Source organism: Mustelus asterias, chromosome 31 (assembly GCF_964213995.1).
Source record: "Mustelus asterias chromosome 31, sMusAst1.hap1.1, whole genome shotgun sequence".
NCBI lineage: Eukaryota > Metazoa > Chordata > Chondrichthyes > Carcharhiniformes > Triakidae > Mustelus > Mustelus asterias.
This window is the reverse complement of record NC_135831.1, coordinates 7,975,652-7,996,916: the sequence shown is the minus strand read 5'-3', so window position 1 is coordinate 7,996,916 and position 21,265 is coordinate 7,975,652. Positions and strand designations below refer to the sequence as shown.

At 52.2% G+C, this 21,265-nt stretch overlaps 1 protein-coding gene across 1 annotated transcript; it reads right to left on the bottom strand.

Moving 5' to 3' along the window:
• Positions 1-4,625: 4,625 nt before the first annotated feature.
• On the bottom strand, positions 4,626-13,482 carry LOC144481688 (RING finger protein 224). The gene is made up of 2 exons (XM_078200823.1): positions 13,424-13,482; positions 4,626-7,021 (listed from the first exon to the last, which is right to left on the bottom strand). The coding sequence occupies exon 2, from the start codon at positions 5,769-5,771 to the stop codon at positions 5,199-5,201; it is 573 nt and encodes a 190-aa protein (XP_078056949.1). The 5' UTR covers positions 5,772-7,021; positions 13,424-13,482; the 3' UTR covers positions 4,626-5,198.
• Positions 13,483-21,265: the final 7,783 nt, after the last annotated feature.

The window sequence follows — 21,265 nt, the reverse complement described above, 5'->3', positions numbered from 1 at the left end:
GTCAGAGAGGATTACAGCACAGAAAAAGGCCCTTCAGCCCATCGTGTCAAAGACAAACCATCTAACTATTCTAATCCCAATTTTCCACCACTTGGCCCATAGCCTTGGCATCACAAGTGCGCATCTAAATACTTCTTCAATGCTACGGGAGTCTCTGCCCCCACCACTCTCTCGGGCAGAGAGTTCCAGACTCCCACCACCCTCTGGGTGAAAAAGGATTTTCCTCACACCCCCTCCTGCCCCTGACCTTAAACCTTTAACCCCCTGGTCATCGATCCCTCCAGCCAGGGGAAAAGTTTCTTCCTGTCCGCCCAATCTATGCCCCTCATAATTTTATACATCTCAATCATGTCCCGCCCCCACCTCCCCCAGTCCACTCTGCCCCAAGGAAAATAACCCCAGTCTACCCAATCTCCCTTCATAACTAAAACTCTCCAGCCCAGGAAGCATCCTGGTAAGCGGCACGGTGGCACGGTGGGGTAGCACTGCTACCTCACAGCGCCAGGGACCCGGGTTCGATTCCCAGCTCGGGTCACTGTCTGTGTGGAGTCTGCATCTTTTCTCCCCCGTGTCTGCGTGGGTTTCCTCCGGGTGCTCCGGTTTCCTCCCACAGTCCAAAGATGTGCGGGTTAGGTTGATTGGCCATGCTAAAATTGGCCCTTAGTGTCCTGGGATGTGTAGATTAGAGGGATTAGCGGGTAAAATATGTAGGGATGTGAGGGTAGGGCCTGGGTGGGATTGTGGTCGGTGCAGACTCGATGGGCCGAATGGCCTCTTTCTGTACTGTAGGGATTCTATGATTTCTATGATTTCTATGTAAGCGGCACGGTGACACAGCGGGTTAGCACTGCTGCCTCACAGCGCCAGGGACCCGGGTTCGATTCCCAGCTCGGGTCACTGTCTGTGTGGAGTCTGCACGTTCTCCCCGTGTCTGCGTGGGTTTCCTCCGGGTGCTCCAGTTTCCTCCCACAGTCCGAAAGACGTGCTGGTTAGGGTGCACTGACCGTGCTAAATTCTCTCTCAGTGTTACCCAAACAGTGTGGCGACGAGGGGATTTTCACAGTGACTGCATCGCAGCGTTAATGTCAGCCTTACTTGTGACACTAATAAGTAAACTTTAAGTCTCCTCTGCACCCTTTCCAATGCTATCAAGTCCCCCCTATAATGTGGGTTCCAGAACTGCACACAGCTGTGGCCTAACCAACATTTTATATATTCCAGAATCACCTCCCTGCACTCTTAAACTCTATGCCTTGGCTAAAAAAGGCAAGTTTACCCTATGCCTTATTAAAGTTAAAAAGTTTATTTATTAGTTACAAGTCAGGCTTGCATTAACATTGCAATGAAGTTACTGTGAAATTCCCCGAGTCGCCACACTCCGGCGCCTGTTCGGGTCAATGCATCCCCAACCAGCACGTCTGAGAATGTGGGAGGAAACCGGAGCACCCGGAGGAAACCCACACAGACACGGGGAGAAAGTGCAAACTCCACACAGACAGTGACCCCGAGCCGGGAATCGAACCCGGGTCCCTGGCGCTGTGAGGCAGCAGCGCAAACCCACTGTGCTACCGTTCTACCTTTAACTAACCGCTTTATCCACCTGTCTTGCTACATGAAGGAACTGCTGTACATGCGCGCGCCAAGGTCCCTCTGATCCTCGGAGCTTCCCAGGGTCCTGCCGTTCATCACTTATTCCCTTTGCCTTTTTTGTCCTGCCCAAGCGCACCGCCTCACACTGATCCGGATCGAGTTCCGTTTGCCACTGATCAGCCCTTGGAGTTTAAAGTTTATTTATTAGTGTCACAAATCCCCCTAGTCGTCACACTCCAGCGCCTGTTCGGGTGACACTGTGGGAGAATTTAGCACGGCCAATGCACCCTAACCCGCACGTCTTTCAGACTGTGGGAGGAAACCGGAGGAAACCCACGCAGACACGGGGAGAATGTGCAGACTCCGCACAGACAGTGACCCGAGGCCGGAATCGAACCTGGGTCCCTGGCGCTGTGAGGCAGCAGTGCTAACCCGCTGTGCCACCGTACTGCCCACATCTTCCTATAATCTAAGGCTATCCTCCTTCCTATTTACCACCAGGCAAATTTTCGTATCCTCCACAAACTTCCTGATCAAGCCTCTTGACAGCCAAGTCCAGATCATTTATATAAACCACAAACAGCAAGGGCCCCAGCACTGGTCCCAGCCACAAGTGGCACGTTATTGTTCACCTGAGGGGCATTGATGGGGTGGCAGACCCATCGCAAGACAGCACCTCTGACAGTGTGGGCGCTAGCGCTGTGTCAGTGCCAGTCCCAACGTTTGTACTCAAATTCTGGAGGGAGACTTGAACCCACATAACACGGTGGCACAGCGGGTTAGCACTGCTGCCTCACAGCACCAGGGACTTGGGTTCAATTCCCGGTTTGGGTCACTGTCTGTGTGGAGTTTGCACGTTCTCCCCCGTGTCTGCGTGGGTTTCCTCCAGGTGCTCCAGTTTCCCCCCATGGTCCAAAGATGTGCGGGTTAGGTGGATTAGCCATGCCAAATTGCCCCTTAGTGTCCAAAGATGTGCAGGTTAGGTGGATTGGCCATGCTAAATTGCCCCTTAGTGTCCAAAGATGTGTAGGTTAGGTGGATTGGCCATGCTAAATTGCCTCTTAATGTCCAAAGATGTGTAGGTTAGGTGGATTGGCCATGTTTAATTGCCCCTTAGTGTCCAAAGATGTGCAGGTTAGGTGGATTGGCCATGCTAAATTGCCTCTTAATGTCCTGGGAGGCATAGGTTATCGGATTAGTGGGGTTAGGGGAATAGGGCCTGGGTGGGATTGTGATCAATGCAGACGCGATGGGCTGAATGGCCTCCTTCTGCACTGCAGATTTTCTACTATTGGCAAATAAAGCATGTGGAGCCATTGCTATGGCGGCCTGTGCAGAGTCAATCCCAGGGGAGATGTGTTGAAGGCATGGGTTGGAGGAGGCGTGAGCGTTATACCAAAAGAGAGATGAAGAGTGAGTCTTTGCTGTTCCTGTAGCTTTTTTTATTCATTCCTGGGACATGGGCGTCGCTGGCTGGGCCAGCATTTATTGCCCATCTCTAGTTGCCCCTTGGAGGGCAGTTGAGAGTCAACCACATTGGCTGTGGCTCTGGAGTCACATGGAGGCCAGACCGGGTAAGGACGGCAGATTTCCTTCCCTGAAGGAAACAGATGGGTTTTTCCGACAATGGGTCATCAGTAGATTCTTAATTCCAGATATTTGTTATTGAATTCAAATTCCACCATCTGGCGTGGATGGGATTCGAACCCCGGGTCCCCCAGAACATTTGGGCGGCACGGTGGCACAGTGGTTAGCACTGCTGCCTCACAGCACCAGGGACCTGGGTTCGATTCCGGCCTCGGGTCACTGTCTGTGTGGAGTTTGCACGTTCTCCCCCGTGTCTGCGTGGGTTTCCTCCGGGTGCTCCGGTTTCCTCTCACAGTCCAAAGATGTGCCGATTAGGTGGATTGGCCAGGATAAATTGCCCCTTAGTGTCCAATGATGTGTGGGTGAGGTGGATTGGCCGTGCTAAATTGTCCTTTAGTGTCCAAAGGTGTGCATGTTAGGTGGATTGACCATGTTAAATTGCCCCTTAATGTCCAAAGATGTGCAGGTTAGGTGGATTGGCCATGCTAAATTGCCCCTTAGTGTCCAAAGATGTGCAGGTTAGGTGGATTGGCCATGCTAAATTGCCCCTTAGTGTCCAAAGATGTGTAGGTTAGGTGGATTGGCCATTCTAAATTGCCCCTTAGTGCCCAAAGATGTGTAGGTTAGGTGGATTGGCCATGCTAAATTGCCCCTTAGTGTCCAAAGATGTGCAGGTTAGGTGGATCAGCCATGCCAAATTGCCCCTTAGTGTCCAAAGATGTGCAGGTTAGGTGGATTGGCCATGTTAAATTGCCCCTTAGTGTCCAAAGACGTATAGGTTAGGTGGATTGGCCATTCTAAATTGCCCCTTAGTGCCCAAAGATGTGTAGGTTAGGTGGATTGGCCATGCTAAATTGTCCCTTAGTGTCCAAAGATGTGCTGGTTAGGTGGATTGGCCATGTTAAATTGCACCTTAGTGTCCAAAGATGTGCAGGTTAGGTGGATTGGCCATGCTAAATTGCCTCTTAATGTCCTGGGAGGCATAGGTTATCGGATTAGTGGGGTTAGGGGAATAGGGCCAGGGTGGGATTGTGATCAGTGCAGACGCGATGGGCTGAATGGCCTCCTTCTGCACTGCAGATTTTCTACTATTGGCAAATAAAGCATGTGGAGCCATTGCTATGGCGGCCTGTGCAGAGTCAATCCCAGGGGAGATGTGTTGAAGGCATGGGTTGGAGGAGGCGTGAGCGTTATACCAAAAGAGAGATGAAGAGTGAGTCTTTGCTGTCCCTGGAGCTTTTTTTATTCATTCCTGGGTCATGGGCGTCGCTGGCTGGGCCAGCATTTATTGCCCATCTCTAGTTGCCCCTTGGAGGGCAGTTGAGAGTCAACCACACTGGCTGTGGCTCTGGAGTCACATGTAGGCCAGACCGGGTAAGGACGGCAGATTTCCTTCCCCGAAGGAAACAGATGGGTTTTTCCGACAATGGGTCATCAGTAGATTCTTAATTCCAGATATTTTTTATTGAATTCAAATTCCACCATCTGGCGTGGACGGGATTCGAACCCCGGGTTACCCAGAACATTTGGGCGGCACGGTGGCACAGTGGTTAGCACTGCTGCCTCACAGCGCCAGGGACCTGCGTTCGATTCCGGCCTCGGGTCACTGTCTGTGCGGAGTCTGCACGTTCTCCCCCCGTGTCTGCGTAGGTTTCCTCCGGGTGCTCCGGTTTCCTCTCACAGTCCAAAGATGTGCCGGTTAGGTGGATTGGCCAGGATAAATTGCCACATCATGTCGGATGGAAAAGCAGGGTAAATACATGGGGTTGGGGGGATAGGGCTGAGGTGGGATTGTGGTCGGTGCAGACTCGATGGGCCAAATGGCCTCCTTCTGCACTGCAGGGATTCTATGAGTTTCTGGATTGATAATCGAGTGATAATACCGCTAGGCCATCTCCTCCCCAGCTTCTCTGTGATCTCTGGCTCCCTCAGAAGATGCTCACTTCCCCCTTCCCTCCCTCACCCCCATCTCTGACAGCGGTGGGGGGAAAGGGGATCCTGGGCCCAGTTTTCCTGTGGCGTTAAAACAGCCGTGGACCGAGCACAAACGCCGCAATGCAGGTGAGGACCAGCAGGGTGGCCAGTCTCCAGGAGGCCTTCCTCAGGCAGACCACGGCCTGCTGCTTCTGGTTCTGGCGGAGGAGCGGCGGGGACTCCTGGAGGCCCCAGCCTCTCCCCTCCCGCTGCCCGTCCCCCTGCTCCACGCTCAGGCTGACGGTGGGCAGCATGATGACGGTGGTCTCGCCCGAGTCCAGGGTCAGGATGACCTGCTGGCTCAGGGTGGCCAGCGGCCGGCCCCGCGGCTCCGGCTTGGCGGGCAGCTCCAGGAGGATCTGCTCCTGCCGGGGTAGGCCCAGGGCCCCGGCGGCCGTCAGCTCGGTGGAGTAACGGCACAGCGGGCAACAGATGTGGTGGCAGGAGTCGGCCAGTTGGCCCTCCATTCTGGTGAGGCACTCGGTGCAGAAGGTGTGGAGGCACTCCAGCTCCCGGGGGCACTTGTCCGTCCAGTTGTAGTCATGGCAACAGATGGAACATTCCAGATCCGCCTTGTCCAATTCGCTGTTAACTGGCCCTGGGGGGTCGGACACCGTCATTGCTTTCCTTCACCCGACGCCTCTCTCCAAATTCCCTTGAACTAGGCCCTAGGCCTAGGCCCTAAGATCTTTCAGTCAAAGGACAAGATACGAAAGCTCCTCAGAGACGTGGAACTATGAACTCATTCTTCCCCCCAATCCCCCTCCCCACACAAGACGCCTAGTCTCCTCTCTCCTCCTCAAAACGCAGGCCCTCTCAAACTAAACTCAGATCCTCCGGCCTGTTTCCTCTCAGACTTGGGCGAAGATCAGACCCACCGCCCAAGCCCGCCCAAGCGGAAAGACCTTCTGATAAATTCCGCTGGGAAAAGGCCGAATCGGAGGTGGCCAACCCTTTCGACTTGAGATTGGGCCTGAATTTCCGCCTCCGCGGGCCCGACCTTCCCCCTCGAGCGAAGCCCTCCCGCCCAACAAGAGGTTTGCCTCTCCCCCGTTATTCGGTGTTGAGTGGAAGAGCAGACGCTCGGGCCGAGTCACGGTGAACAGACGGCCTCCTGGGAGACGGCCTGATGGTTCGGAGGGATCTGCTGTTGACAAGTCCTCCGGCAGGCCCGCGCCCCGCTCACAGGGGGATTGAGTACAGCTGTGCTCCCGGACTCCTTCACCGGGAAAGAACCGGAACTAGGACGGAAGAGGAGTTATCCCTGGCCAATGTTGGGTGCTTACACTCTCTTAGCAGCCAACACAAACCTCTCTTTGGGTCTCAAACTTTGGGATCCCCTCTCTTTCCTGAAGAATGCTACTTGAAAAACAATGTGACCTTCAGTTTGGTCACTTATTCTAAGATCTCCTTCTTTGAGTCAGATTTTGCTTGCTCCCCAGAAGGGAAGCGTTAACAGCGTTCCTTAACGGGCGCTAATGGTGACTTTTACAAGGAAAAGTTGGCAACTGGCTTCACTTTCTAACCATCAGGTTACCAGGCCGGTGAGACAGAGAGCCCGAACTCCTCGCTTCCTCTAGCTGGAACTAAGGAAAGGTTTGGTAGGCCACCAATTGTCACTTCACACTTAAGGGAGGAATTCTGACGCTTGCTTCCATTTCTCCGGCCAGAGATTCAATGTCTCGTTCTCCCGATCGCCTTCCTGCTGGCCAGTATCAAAGGCGACCGAACAGTCTTCCTGATCGATTCTGTCCACTCTCTGCCTCGCTCTGCCCCAAGCCCAGCCCGTTGAGTTTGTGAAGAGTTGTAGCCAGGTTTTCGTTGACTCAACCGCTGCCCCCTTTTCTGAATCTTCTGTGGCGTATCGATTCTGAAAATGAGAAAAATTGAGAATAAGAATGCCTGGAACTCCATAAGTAGACCTGCAGCTCCCACAGTGGGTCAGCACTGCGGCCTCACAGCGCCAGGGACCCCGGTTCGATTCCCGGCTTGGATCACTATCTGTGTGAAGTCTCCTCGTGTCTGCGTGGGTTTCCTCCGGGTGCTCTGGTTTCCTCCCACAGTCCGAAAGATGAGCGGGTTGGGTGGATTGGCCATGCTAAGTTGCTCCTTAGTGTCACGGAATCCTACTGTGCAGGAGGAGGCCATTCGGCCCATCGAGCCTGCACCGACCACAATCCCACCCAGGCCCTATCCCCATAACCCCATGCATTCACCTAGCTAGTCCCCCTGACACTAAGGGGCAATTTAGCATGGCCAATCCACCTAACCAGCACATCTTTGGACACTAAGGGGCAATTTAGCATGGCCAATCCACCTAACCCGCACATCTTTGAACACTAAGGGGCAATTTAGCATGGCCAATGCCCCTAACCTGCACATCTTTGGACACTAAGGAGCAATTTAGCATGGCCAATCCACCTAACCCGCACATCTTTGGACACTAAGGAGCAATTTAGCATGGCCAATCCACCTAACCAGCACATCTTTGGACACTAAGGGGCAATTTAGCATGGCCAATCCACCTAACCCGCACATCTTTGAACACTAAGGGGCAATTTAGCATGGCCAATCCCCCTAACCTGCACATCTTTGGACACTAAGGAGCAATTTAGCATGGCCAATCCACCTAACCCGCACATCTTTGAACATTAAGGGTCAATTTAGCATGGCCAATCCACCTAACCGGCACATCTTTGGACTGTGGGAGGAAACCGGAGCACCCAGAGGAAACCCACGCAGACACGGGGAGAATGTGCAAACTCTACACAGACAGTGACCCGAGACCAGGAATCGAACCCGGGTCCCTGACGATGTGAGGCATCAGTGCTAACCCACTGTGCCACCGTGCCGCCCCCACGCCAGGGGGACTAGCGAGGGTAAATGCCTGGGGTTATGGGGGTAGGACCTGGGGTGGGATTGTGGTCGGTGCAGACTCGATGGGCCGAATGGCCTCCTTCTGCGCTGTAGGATTTTTTTTTACTGATCCATGGGACATGGGCGTCGCTGGCTGGCCAGTGTTTAATGCCCAGGTGGACACAAAATACAGCGGATGCTGGAATCTGAAACAAAAACAGAAAAACGCTGGAAAATCTCAGCAGGTCTGGCAGCATCTGTGGAGAGAGAATGAAGCCAACGTTTCGAGTCTGGGTGACCCTTCGTCAGAGCTCAGGTCCAGTTGCCCTTGAACTGAATGAGTTGCCAGAGGAGGCGGCAGACTCAGGTACAATTACAACATTTGGACAGGTACATGGTTAGGGAAAGGCTTAGAGGGATATGGGCCAAACACAGGCAAATGGGACGAGTTAGAGTCATAGAGGTTTACAGCATGGAAACAGGCCCTTCGGCCCAACTTGTCAATGCCGCCCTTTTTTTTTAAAACCCCTAAGCTAGTCCCAATTGCCCGCATTTGGCCCATATCCCTCTCTCCCCATCGTACCCATGTAACTATCTAAATGCTTTTAAAAAGACAAAATTGTACCCGCCTCTACTACTGCCTCTGGCAGCTTGTTCCAGACGCTCACCACCCTCTGTGTGAAAAAATTGCCCCTCTGGACACTTTTGTATCTCTCCCCTCTCACCTTAAACCTATGCCCTCTAGTTTTAGACTCCCCTACCTTTGGGAAAAGATGGTGACTATCTAGCTGATCTGTGCCCCTCATTATTTTATAGACCTCTATAAGGTCACCCCTCAGCCTCCTACGCTCCAGAGAAAAAAGTCCCAGTCCATCCAGCCTCTCCTTATAACTCAAACCATCAAGTCCCGGCAGTATCCTAGTAAATCTTTTCTGCACTCTTTCTAGTTTAATAATATCCTTTCTATAATAGGGTGACCAGAATTGCACACAGTATTCCAAGTGTGGCCTTACCAATGTCTTGTACAACTTCAACAAGACGTCCCAACTCCTGTATTCAATGTTCTGACCGATGAACCCAAGTATGCCGAATGCCTTCTTCACCACTCTGTCCACCTGTGACTCCACTTTCAAGGAGCTATGAACCTGTACCCCTAGATCTCTTTGTTCTATAACTCTCCCCAAGGCCCTACCATTAATGGAGTAAGTCCTGCCCTGGTTCGATCTACCAAAATGCATCACCTCACATTTATCTGCTGTTCAATTCAGGAACCTGGTTGGCATGCACGAGTTGGGCGCTGTTTTGGGTGTTGTATCCCTCTATGACACTAACTTAGTCTCTCGCTCGGCCACTTAAGAGGGCAGTTGAGAGTCAACCACATTGGCTGTGGCTCTGGAGTCACATGTAGGCCAGACCGGGGTAAGGACGGCAGATTTCCTTCCCTGAAGAACATTAAAGAAAAAGTAAAGGAAAGTTTATTGATTAATCACAAGTAAGGTTTTACATTAACACTGCAATGAAGTTACTATGAAATTCCCCTCGTCGCCACAGTCTGCCGCCGCCTGTTCGGGACAATGCACCCTAACCAGCACGTCTTTCAGAGTGTGGGAGGAAACCGGAGCACCCAGAGGAAACCCACGCAGACATGGGGAGAAAGTGCGGATTCCGTACAGAGAGTGACCCGAGCCGGGAATCGAACCCGGGTCCCTGGCGCTGTGAAGCAGCAGTGCTAACCACGGTGCCAACCGTGCCGCCCAGGTACAGTGAACCAGATGGGTTTTCCCAACAATTGACAATGATTTCATGGTCATTGGTTAATTCCAGACTCTTTTTCATTGAATTCAAATTTCACCATCTGCCGTGGGGGGATTTGAACCCCAGAACATTAGCTGTGTTTGTGGATTAATAATCCAGCAATAATACCACCAGGCCATCACCTCCCCACTGCCTGAGGGCTTGGAATCCAACTCCATCTCATTGGGTCAACCCCCACGGTGCACTGAACACTCTTCCCACTCACTCCTGCTCTGTACCATCCAAGTCTCAGTACTTCCCCATTCATTCCCACTACAGAGAAACCCAAGGAATATTCCCCTTCCCATTCATTCCCGATGACATGGAGCCTCCATGGATCCAACCCCTTTGCATCCATTCCCAATAGCTAGAGTCCCAATGGACCAATTCCCTTCTCGTTCATTCCCAAGGCACCCAAGACTCCAACAACAACTAACGCTTAGATAGTGCCTTTACTACAGAAGATTGTCCCAAGACACTTAACATACACAACAACAATAAAAAATATTTTTGATACCAAGACTCAGAAGGACAAATATAAAACATCTCGGTCAAAGAAGTCGGTTTTAACAAGCGTCTTAAAGAAGGAGAGAGAGAGAGAGATAGAGAGGTTTAGGCAGAGAATTCCAGAGCCTAGGGCCCCCGCCAGGCAGCTGGGAGCACGGCCACCAATGGTGGGGGGGATGGTCAAGAGGCCAGAATTGGAGGAGCATGGAGATCTCGGAGGGTTGTGGGGGCTGGAGGAGGTTACAGAGATAGGGAGGGGTGTAAGGGCTGGAGGAGGTTACAGAGATAGGGAGGGGGTGTAGGGGCTGGAGGAGGTTACAGAGATAGGGAGGGGGTGTAGGGGCTGGAGGAGGTTACAGAGATAGGGAGGGGTGTAGGGGCTGGAGGAGGTTACAGAGATAGGGAGGGGTGTAGGGGCTGGAGGAGGTTACCGAGATAGGAAGGATTGTAGGGGCTGGAAGAGATTACAGAGATAGGGAGAATCGTAGGGGGCTGGAGGAGGTTACAGAGGTAGGGATGGTTGTAGGGGGCTGGAGGAGGTTACAGAGATAGGAAGAGGTTATAGAGATGGGGAGGGTTGTGGGGGCTGGAGGAGGATACATAGATAGGGAGGATTGTAAGCTGGAGCAGGTCACAGAGATGGGAAGGGTTGTAGAGGGCTGGAGGGGGTTACAGAGATAGGGAGGGGTGTAGGGGGCTGGAGGAGATTACAGTGATAGGGAGGGGGTGTAGGGGCTGGAGGAGGTTACAGAGATCGGGAGGGGTGTAGGGGCTGGAAGAGGTTACAGAGATAGGGAGGGGTGTGGGGGCTGGAGGAGGTTACAGAGACAGGGAGGGTTGTAGGGGCTGGAGGAGGTTACAGAGATAGGGAGGGGTGTAGGGGGCTGGAGGGGCTTACAGAGATAGGGAGGTTTGTGGGGCCTGGAGGATGTTACAGAGATAGGGAGGGGTGTAGGGGTTGGAGGAGGATACAGAGATAGGGAGGATTGTAAGCTGGAGCAGGTCACAGAGATGGGAAGGGTTGTAGAGGGCTGGAGGGGGTTACAGAGATAGGGAGGGGTGTAGGGGGCTGGAGGAGATTACAGTGATAGGGAGGGGGTGTAGGGGCTGGAGGAGGTTACAGAGATCGGGAGGGGTGTAGGGGCTGGAAGAGGTTACAGAGATAGGGCGGGGGTGTGGGGGCTGGAGGAGGTTACAGAGATAGGGAGGGGTGTAGGGGTTGGAGGAGGATACAGAGATAGGGAGGGGTGTAGGGGCTGAAGGAGGTTACAGAGATAGGGAGGGGTGTGGGGGCTGGAGGAGGTTACAGAGATAGGGCGGGGGTGTGGGGGCTGGAGGAGGTTACAGAGATAGGGAGGGTTGTAGGGATTGGCCATGCTGAATTGCCCCTGAGTGTCCAAAGATGTACAGGTTAGGTGGATTGGCCATGCTAAATTGCCATTATTGCCTTAGTATCAGGGGGCCTAAGTAGAGTAAATACACGTGGTTATGGGGATAGAGCCTGGCCGGATTGTGGTCGGTGCAGACCTGGTGGACCGAATGGCTTCTTCCTGCACTGTAGGATTCTATGAGAATCATATCAGCCATGATTGAATGGCAGAGCAGACTCGATGGGCCGAGTGGCCTCATTCTGCTCCTATGTCTTATGGTCTTATGGCAGGCTGATACAGAAGGGGGTTTTCACAGTAACTTCATTGCCGTGTCAATGTTAGCCTATTTGTGACACTAATAAGTAAACTTTAAAACTTTCATCCATTCCCATTTTCCAGCACTTTTCCCATCGCCATTAATCTTTGGAATTCTCCCCCTCGCGAGCGGTGAATTCTGGGTCATCGTATATATTCAAGGCGGAGCTGGACAGATTTGTGGGCGACGGGGAAGGGGTGAAAGGTTATCGGCGGGGGGGCGGCGGTGGAGGTCAGGGGGGTGGGGTTGCGGGGGGGGTGGGGGGGTTGGGGGGTATGGTCAGCAACGTGCTCCCGAATTCTCCCGTCCCGCCCGCCACGGGATCGGAATGGACGAGTGTGGTCAATGGAAAGGTCCGCTGTCCTTGGGCAGGATTTTCCAGTCCCGCTCGAGCAAGGCCGTAAAATCCCACCCATGGTGTTCAGGCCACAATGAGAGCATCCAATGGGGGAGCAGAGCCGAGGGACTGAATGGCCTCCGCCTGTTTACTTTTCAAAGTTTTAAAAAAGTTTTTATTTATTAGTGTCACAAGTAAGGCTTACATTAACACTGCAGTGAAGTTACTGTGAAAATCCCCCTAGTCGCCCACACTCCGGCTCCTGTTCGGGTAACACTGAGGGAGAATTTAGCACGGCCGATGCACCCCTAACCAGCACGTCTTTCCTGTGGGAGGAAACCGGAGCACCCGGAGGAAACCCACGCAGACACGGGGAGAATGTGCAAACTCCACACAGACAGTGACCCCGAGCCGGGAATCGAACCCGGGTCCCTGGCACCGTGAGGCAGCAGCACTAACCCGCTGTGCCACCGTGCCACACATTCTTGTCCAGGTAGCATCATCGAGGACGGTGATGGGCGGCACGGTGGCACAGTGGGTTAGCGCTGCTGCCTCACAGCTCCAGGGACCCGGGTTCGATTCCCGGCCTCGGGTCACTGTCTGTGTGGAGTCAGCACGTTCTCCCCCCCGTGTCTGCGTGGGTTTCCTCCGGGTGCTCCGGTTTCCTCCCACAGTCCGAAAGACGTGCGGGTTAGGTTGATTGGACATGCTAAATTAATTATCCCGGGGTGTGATAGGTTAGAGGGATTAGCAGGGTAACTAAGCGGGGATCGGGCCTGGGTGGGATTGTGGTCGGTGCAGGTTCGAAGGGCGGAATGGCCTCCTTCTGCACTGTAGGGATTCTATGATTTCTAAGATTTCTTTGACCCTAAGCCCCTTCCCACACGCATCCCTCACCCACAGAATCGGCCCAGTGAACTTTCTCTGAAGTGCCGCTCACTCCAGTGCGTACCTTCTCAATTTAGGAGGTTAGGCCCCTAGAACAAAGCCTGCCTTAACTTTAGCCCGGCCGGGGATTGGCACGTTGCAAAGACCAATAAATAGTTTCCCGCTCGCATCGGAACAAGTGGCCACATGTTCCCCAGTGCTTACCTTCCGCAGCTGGGAGCAGGGCGAGGGTTTTGGGAGTGCCGGGACAAGCGTAACCCGCTGACGGAACGGTTGGGGCCCTCGTTCAGTGACCGGGCCCCCCAAGGCTGGGTGGCGAGGGGCTGAATGTCCGAGCCCGTCTCTCAGAGTCGACCGTTGGCAATCTGGATCGCAGCAGAGACTGCTGAGTCCTTGTGTCTCTGACGATGATGCCAGTTGTCACCCGAGGGACCTGCCCAGTAGAAGCCTGTGATTTTCCACATCTCTTAATCCCCGGGGCCCCCTTGTTTTACACATCAGCAGAAACAGGGCAAACAGGTCCTGTTTGCAGCTCCCAGTCTTCTTGAGCTCCTCTGCAATATTAACTGGAGTGTTACCAAAGGTAGAAGCATGGAAACTAGAAGCAGAAGTAGGGCCATTCTCCCCGTGTCTGCGTGGGTTTCCTCCGGGTGCTCCGGTTTCCTCCCGAAACCAAGGACAGCTCCGCCATTCATCTTGATCATGGTTGATAATCGAATTCAATATCCTGATCCCCCCCCCCCTTCCCCCCCTTTCCCCCATATCCTTTGATCCCTTTACTAATTATTGCTCTTTGCAAAGTGCCAATCCCCAGCCGGGCTAAAGTTAAGGCAGTCTTTGTTCGTAGAAATCATCATAGATCATCAAGGGGCAATTTTTTTAACCTGGCCAATCAACCTAACCCGCACATCTTTGGACTGTGGGAGGAAACCGGAGCACCCGGAGGAAACCCACGCAGACACGGGGAGAGTGTGCAAACTCCACACAGACAGTGACCCGAGCCGGGAATCGAACCCGGGACCCTGGAGCTGTGGAGCAGCAGTGCTAACCCACTGTGCCACCGTGCCGCCCCACTTTGTTCTAGGGGCCTAACCTCCTAAATTGAGAAGGTACACACTGGAGTGAGCAGCAGTTCAGAGAAAGTTCACTGGGCCGATTCTGTGGACGAGGGATGCGGGGGAAGGGGCTTAGGGTCAAAGAAATCTTAGAAATCATAGAATCCCGACAGTGCAGAGGGAGGTCATTCCACCCTTCGAGTCTGCACCGACCACAATCCCACCCAGGCCCGATCCCCGCTTAGTTACCCTGCTAATCCCTCTAACCTATCACACCTCAGGACACGAAGGGGCAATTTAGCATGCCCCAAGAGCGATATCTAATTTCTTCTTGAAATCACACAACGTTTTGGCCTCAACTACTTTCTGTGGAAGTGAATTCCACACATTCACCACCCTCTGGGTGAAGAAATTTCTCCTCACCTCAGTTCTAAAAGGTTTACCCCCTTATCCTCAAACTATGACCCCCCCAGTTCTGGACTCCCCCCACCATCAGGAACATTCTTTCTGAATCTACCCTGTCTAACGCCGTTAGAATTTTATAAGTTTCTATGGGATTCCCCCTCTCACTCTTCCAAACTCCAAACTCCAGTGAATATAATCCTAACCGATTTATCATAGAATCCCTACAGCGCAGAAGGAGGCCATTCAGCCCATCGAGCCTGCAGCATCAACAATCCCACCCTATCCCCGTAACCCCACATATCCACCCTGCTAATCTCCCCGAAACCAAGGCCAGTTGAGGAAAATCCCACTCCTGGTCTCCGTTTGTGGAGAGCAGGAATGGTCTGCGCCGGATTCCCGCTGTGCCCGAGGGTTAGGGAATCCCGGGAGCAGGGAGAATCCGGTTTGAAATTGACATTGCATATTTAAATGAATATGTCAGTCAGGTAACCTTATTCCTGCCCTAGCTGGGCATGGAATTTAACGCAGACAAGTGTGAGATAATGCACTTTGGAAGGACAAACCAAAGAAGAACGTACAGAGTAAATGGTAGGACTCTGAAGAGTGCAGTTGAACAGAGGGATCTGGGAATACAGGTACAGAATTCCCTAAAAGTGACGTCACAGGTGGATAGGGTCGTAAAGAGTGCCTTTGGTACATTGGCCTTTATAAATCGGAGTATCGAGTATAAAAGTTGGAGTGTTATGGTAAGGTTATATAAGGCATTGGTGAGGCCGAATTTAGAGTATTGTGTACAGTTTTGGTCACCTAGTTACAGGAAGGATGTAAATAAGGTTGAAAGAGTGCAGAGAAGGTTCACAAGGATGTTGCCGGGACTTGAGAAGCTGAGTTACAGAGAGAGATTGAATAGGTTGGGACTTTATTCCCTGGAGCGTAGAAGATTGAGGGGAGATTTGACAGAGGTGTATAAGATTTTGATGGGTATAGATAGAGTGAATGCAAGCAGGCTTTTTCCACTGAGGCTAAGGGAGAAAAAACCCAGAGGGCATGGGTTAAGGGTGAAAGGAGAAAAGTTTAAAGGGAATATTAGGGGGGGGGGCTTCTTCACGCAGAGAGTGGTGGGAGTGTGGAATGAGCTGCCGGATAAAGTGGTAAATGCACTTTTGACATTTAAGAAAAACTTGGACGGGTTCATGGATGAGAGGGGTGTGGAGGGATATGGTCCAAGTGCAGGTCATTGGGACTAGGCATAAAATGGTTCGGCCGCAGACAAGAAGGGCCAAAAGGCCTGTTTCTGAGCTGTAATTTTCTATGGTTCTATGGGTCGTGGTGTGGGGGTGCTGTACCCCAAAGGGGGTTCTAGCTGGCGCTAAACACGCTAGGCCCCTTCCTCTACAATTCTCCAGCTACCCCCCCCCAACCCCACTCCCCCCGCTCTGCATTTGAGTGTGCGGGACTGGAAAATCACCCCCTAGTCTTTCACATTACGAATAGTTTGTTTCTGAGTTCGGTTGGGAATTCCCTCGGGTCAGTCAGGAACTGAAAGACCTCAATTAAAATCCACACCAATTTTTCCAATTCTTTCGTGGGACATGCTAGACCCCGCGCATCCCTAATTGCCCCTTGAGAAGGTGGCGGGTGAGCCGCCATCTTGAACCCGCCGCAGTCCCCGTGAGGTGTAGGTACACCCACAGTGCTGTTAGGGAGGGAGTTCCGGGATTTTGACCTCAGCCACAGTGAAGGACGACCGATATCTTTCCAAGTCGGGATGGCGAGTGACTCGGAGGGGAACCTATCAGGGTGGTGGCGTTCCCAGGTATCTGCTGCCCTCGTCCTCCTAGAGGGTAGAGGTTGCGGGTTTGGAAGGTGCTGTCAAAGGATATGGGTGGCAGGGGTGGCGCAGCGGGTTGGCACTGCTGCCCCACAGCGCCGGGGACCAGGGTTCGATTCCCGGCCTTGGGTCACTGTCTGTGTGGAGTCTGCACGTTCTCCCCGTGTCTGAGTGGGTTTCCTCCGGGTGCTCCGGTTTCCTCCCACAGTCCGAAAGATGTGCGGGTTAGGGTGCATTGGCCGTGCTAAATTCTCCCTCAGTGTTACCCCAACAGGCGCCGGAGTGTGGCGACTGGGGGATTTTCACAGTAACTTCACTGCAGTGTTCCAAACCATAGAACCCTACAGTGCAGAAGGAGGCCATTCGGCCCATCAAGTCTGCACCGACCACAATCCCACCCAGGCCCTACCCCCACATATTTACCCGCTAATCCCTCTAACCTATGCCTCTCAGGGGCAATTTTAGCATGGCCAATCAACCTAACCCGCACATCTTTGGACTGTGGGAGGAAACCGGAGCACCCGGAGGAAACCCACGCAAACACGAGGAGAATGTGCAAACTCCACACAGACAGTGACCCAAGCCGGGAATCGAACTCGGGACCCTGGAGCTGTGAAGGAGCAGTGCTAACCACTGTGCTACCGCGCCCCCCTTCGTGTTAATGTAAGCCTACTTGTGACACTAATAAATAAACTTAAAACTCAAACTTAATACATATTGAAAGATTAGGAGCTTGTTTGAAAGTCATGCAACAGTGATTGATATAGACCACCTGAAGAAGGGGCTCAGAGCCTCGAAAGCTTGTGTGGCTTTTGCTACCAAATAAACCTGTTGGACTTTAACCTGGTGTTGTTAAACTTCTTACTATAGAATGCTAAACAGTGATCAAAGGGAAATTGTAGAAAATGAGAGATGGAGCAGGAATTTGAGCCTGAGTAGACAGCACTTAGTGAGAACTAGCATAGGGGCAATGGGCTCCTTCTATATGATCAAACTTTATACATTGTCTGACATTTTTATACATCCATGGGACACGGGCGTCGCTGGCTGGGCCAGCATTTATTGCCCATCCCTAGTTGCCCTTGGGAGGGCAGTTGAGAGTCAACCACATTGGCTGTGGCTCTGGAGTCACATGTAGGCCAGACCGGGTAAGGACGGCAGATTTCCTTCCCTAAAGGGAACCAGATGGGTTTTTCCGACAATGGGTCATCAGCAGGTTCTCAATTCCAGATTTTTTAAAATTGAATTCAAATTCCACCATCTGCCGTGGTGGGGATTCGAACCCCGGGTCCCCCAGAACATGAGCTGGGTTCCTGGGTTAATAGTCGGGCGATAATACCACTAGGCCATCACCTCTCCTGCCTCCTTCCTTGGCCCAAAGACTGTCAACGCTCGACTTGACATTCTTATCAATCCCCTTCAAACTATGGGCGGCGCAGTGGGTTAGCACTGCTGCCTCACAGTGGCCGGGGACCTGGGTTCGATTCCCGGCCTTGGGTCACTGTCTGTGCGGAGTCTGCACATTCTCCCCATGTCTGCGTGGGTTTCCTCCCACAGTCCGAAAGACTGGGAGGTTAGGGTGGATTGGGCCGTGCTAAATTCTCCCTCGGTGTTACCCGAACAGGCGCCAGAGTGTGGCAACCGGGGGATTTTCACAGTAACTTCATTGCGGTGTTAATGTAAGCCGACTTGTGACACCAATAAATAAACTTTCAAAAAAAACCTTTGCCTTGAACCGAGAGACTCAACAGTTAATCATCAACTTGAAACTTGCTTTCCTGTTAAGCCGTTGCTATGGATACGAGGCCTTTTCTGAATGCCTGCCTGGAAGTAGTCTTGAACCTTTGCGAAATGCCACACTCAGCACTCACTCTCAGGGTGAGTCACACTGCCAGCCCCGAGTGGGCAGATACGTGTCTATAAGCAACATTTCTCTGTGTGAGAAAGCGTGTGCTGGCTGTCTAACTGTCTACATAGGCCCCAGAACCTGTGCCAAGTGGGTGATTTTGTTTCTTGTGCAATAGGTTCACGAACCCGAGACTCTGCATGTAGCCATTCTGAGTCAGTAGGCTTTACAATCTGGTGGAGTTATCTTCCTTCATGGGATCACAGAATCGTTACGGGGCAGGAGGAGGCCATTCGGCCCATCGGTGTCTGTACCAGCTCTCCAAAGGGGCATCCCCTGCCTTTTCCCCCGTCACCCCTGCTCGCTGTTTCTATTCAAACAATCGTAAGAACATAAGAACTAGGAGCGGGAGTAGGCCATCTGGCCCCTCGAGCCTGCCCCGCCATTCAATAAGATCATGGCTGATCTTTTCGTGGACTCAGCTCCACTTACCCACCCGCTCACCATAACCCTTAATTCCTTTACTGTTCAAAAATCTATCTATCCTTGCCTTAAAAACATTCAACGAGGTAGCCTCACTGGGCAGGGAATTCCACAGATTCACAACCCTTTGGGTGAAGAAGTTCCTTCTCAACTCAGTCCTAAATCTGCTCACCCTTATTTTGAGGCCATGCCCCCTAGTTCTAGTTTCACCCGCCAGTGGGAACAACTTCCCTGCTTCTATCTTGTCTATTCCCTTCATAATCTTATATGTTTCGATCAGATCTCCCCTCATTCTTCTGAATTCCAATGAGTATAGCCCCAGTCTACTCAGTCTCTCCTCATAAGCCAACCCTCTCAACTCCGGAATCAACCGAGTGAATCTCCTCTGCACCCCCTCCAGTGCTAGTATATCCTTTCTCAAGTAAGGAGACCAAAACTGTACACAGTACTCCAGGTGTGGCCTCACCCAGCACCTTATACAGCTGCAACATAACCTCGCTGTTTTTAAACTCCATCCCTCTAGCAATGAAGGGCAAAATTGCATTTGCCTTCTTAATTACCTGCTGCACCTGCAAACCAACTCCTTGAGATTCCTGCACAAGGACACCCAGGTCCCTCTGCACAGCAGCATGCTGCAATTTTTTACCATTTAAGTAATAGTCCATTTTGCTGTTATTCCGACCAAAATGGATGACCTCACATTTACCAACATTGTACTCCATCTGCCAGACCCTCGCCCACTCACTTAGACTATCGATATCCCTTTGCAGCGTCCTCTGCACACTTTGCTCTGCCACTCATCTTAGTGTCATCTGTGAATTTTGACACACTGCACTTGGTCCCCAACTCCAAATCATCGAAGTAAATCGTAAACAGCTAACACCCTCTCGAACGCCTCGATTGAACCTACCTCCACCGCACTTCCAGGCAGTGGGTTCCAGACCCCCAACTCACTCGCTGGGCGCAAAACTTTTATCTCGCAAAGCATTCGCTTCTTTTGCAAATCGCTTTAAATCCCTGCCCGCCTGTTCTCGGTCCTTTTACGAGCGGGAACAGTTTCTACTCTGTCCAGCCCCCCCGCGCGACTTTGAACATCTCCATCAAATCTCCTCTTAGCCTTCTCTTCTCCCAGGAGAACAGTCCCAACCTCTCCAGTCTCCCACTGAGCCCCACCCACAGTTCTGTCCCCCGCCATGCCACGTCTCAAATGGCGATTCTCCCTGAGCTACTTACATAGGATCCCTACAGTGCAGGAGGAGGCCATTCAGCCCATCGAGATTGAACCAACCCACCTTTTTATTTTACCCAAGCCGTATCCCCATAACACCACGTATTTACCCCAGTAATCCCCCTAACCTACACCTCTTTGGACACTAAGGGACAATTTAGCATGGCCAATCCACCTAACCTACACCCCTTTGGACACTAAGGGGCAATTTAGCATGGCCAATCCCCCTAACCTACACATCTTTGGACATTAAGGGGCAATTTAGCATGGCCAATCCACCTAACCTACACCCCTTTGGACACTAAGGGGCAATTTAGCATAGCCAATCCCCCTAATCTACACCCCTTTGGACACTAAGGGGCAATTTAGCATGGCAAATCCCCCTAACCTACACCTCTTTGGACACTAAGGGGCAATTTAGCATGGCCAATCCACCTAACCTGCATATCTTTGGACACTAAGGGACAATTTAGCATGGCCAATCCCCCTAACCTGCACATCCTTGGACACTAAGGGGCAATTTAGCATGGCCAATCCACCTAACCTGCACATCTTTGGACACTAAGGGGCAATTTAGCATGGCCAATCCACCTAACCCGCACATCTTTGGACACGAAAGGGCAATTTAGCATAGCCAATCCACCTAACCTACACATCTTTGAACACTAAGGGGCAATTTAGCATGACCAATCCACCTGACCTGCACATCTTTGGACACAAGGGGCAATTTAGCATGGCCAATCCACCTGACCTGCACATCTTTGGACTGTGGGAGGAAACAGGAGCACCCAGAGGAAACCCACGCAGACACGGGGAGAATGTGCAGACGATGGTCCCCGGAAGGGTAGGGGTTTTAGTTAAGTCAGGCAGCATGGTCGGTGCGGGCTTGGAGGGCCGAAAGGCCTGTTCCTGTGCTGTAATTTTCTTTGTTCCTTGTTCTTTGTCCACAGAGAGAGTCACCCAAGGCCAGAATTGAACCCATGTCCCTGGCACTGTGAGGCAGCAGGGCTAACCACTGTGCCACCGTGCCCGCCCCAAGGTTCTTAATTCCAGATATTTTTTATTGAATTCAAATTCCACCATCTGCCGTGGCGGGATTCGAACCCGGGTTCCCCGGAACATTAGCTGAGTTTTTGGATTAATAGTCTAGCGATAATACCACCAGGCCACCGCCTCCTCTGCCTCCTTCCTCGGGCCA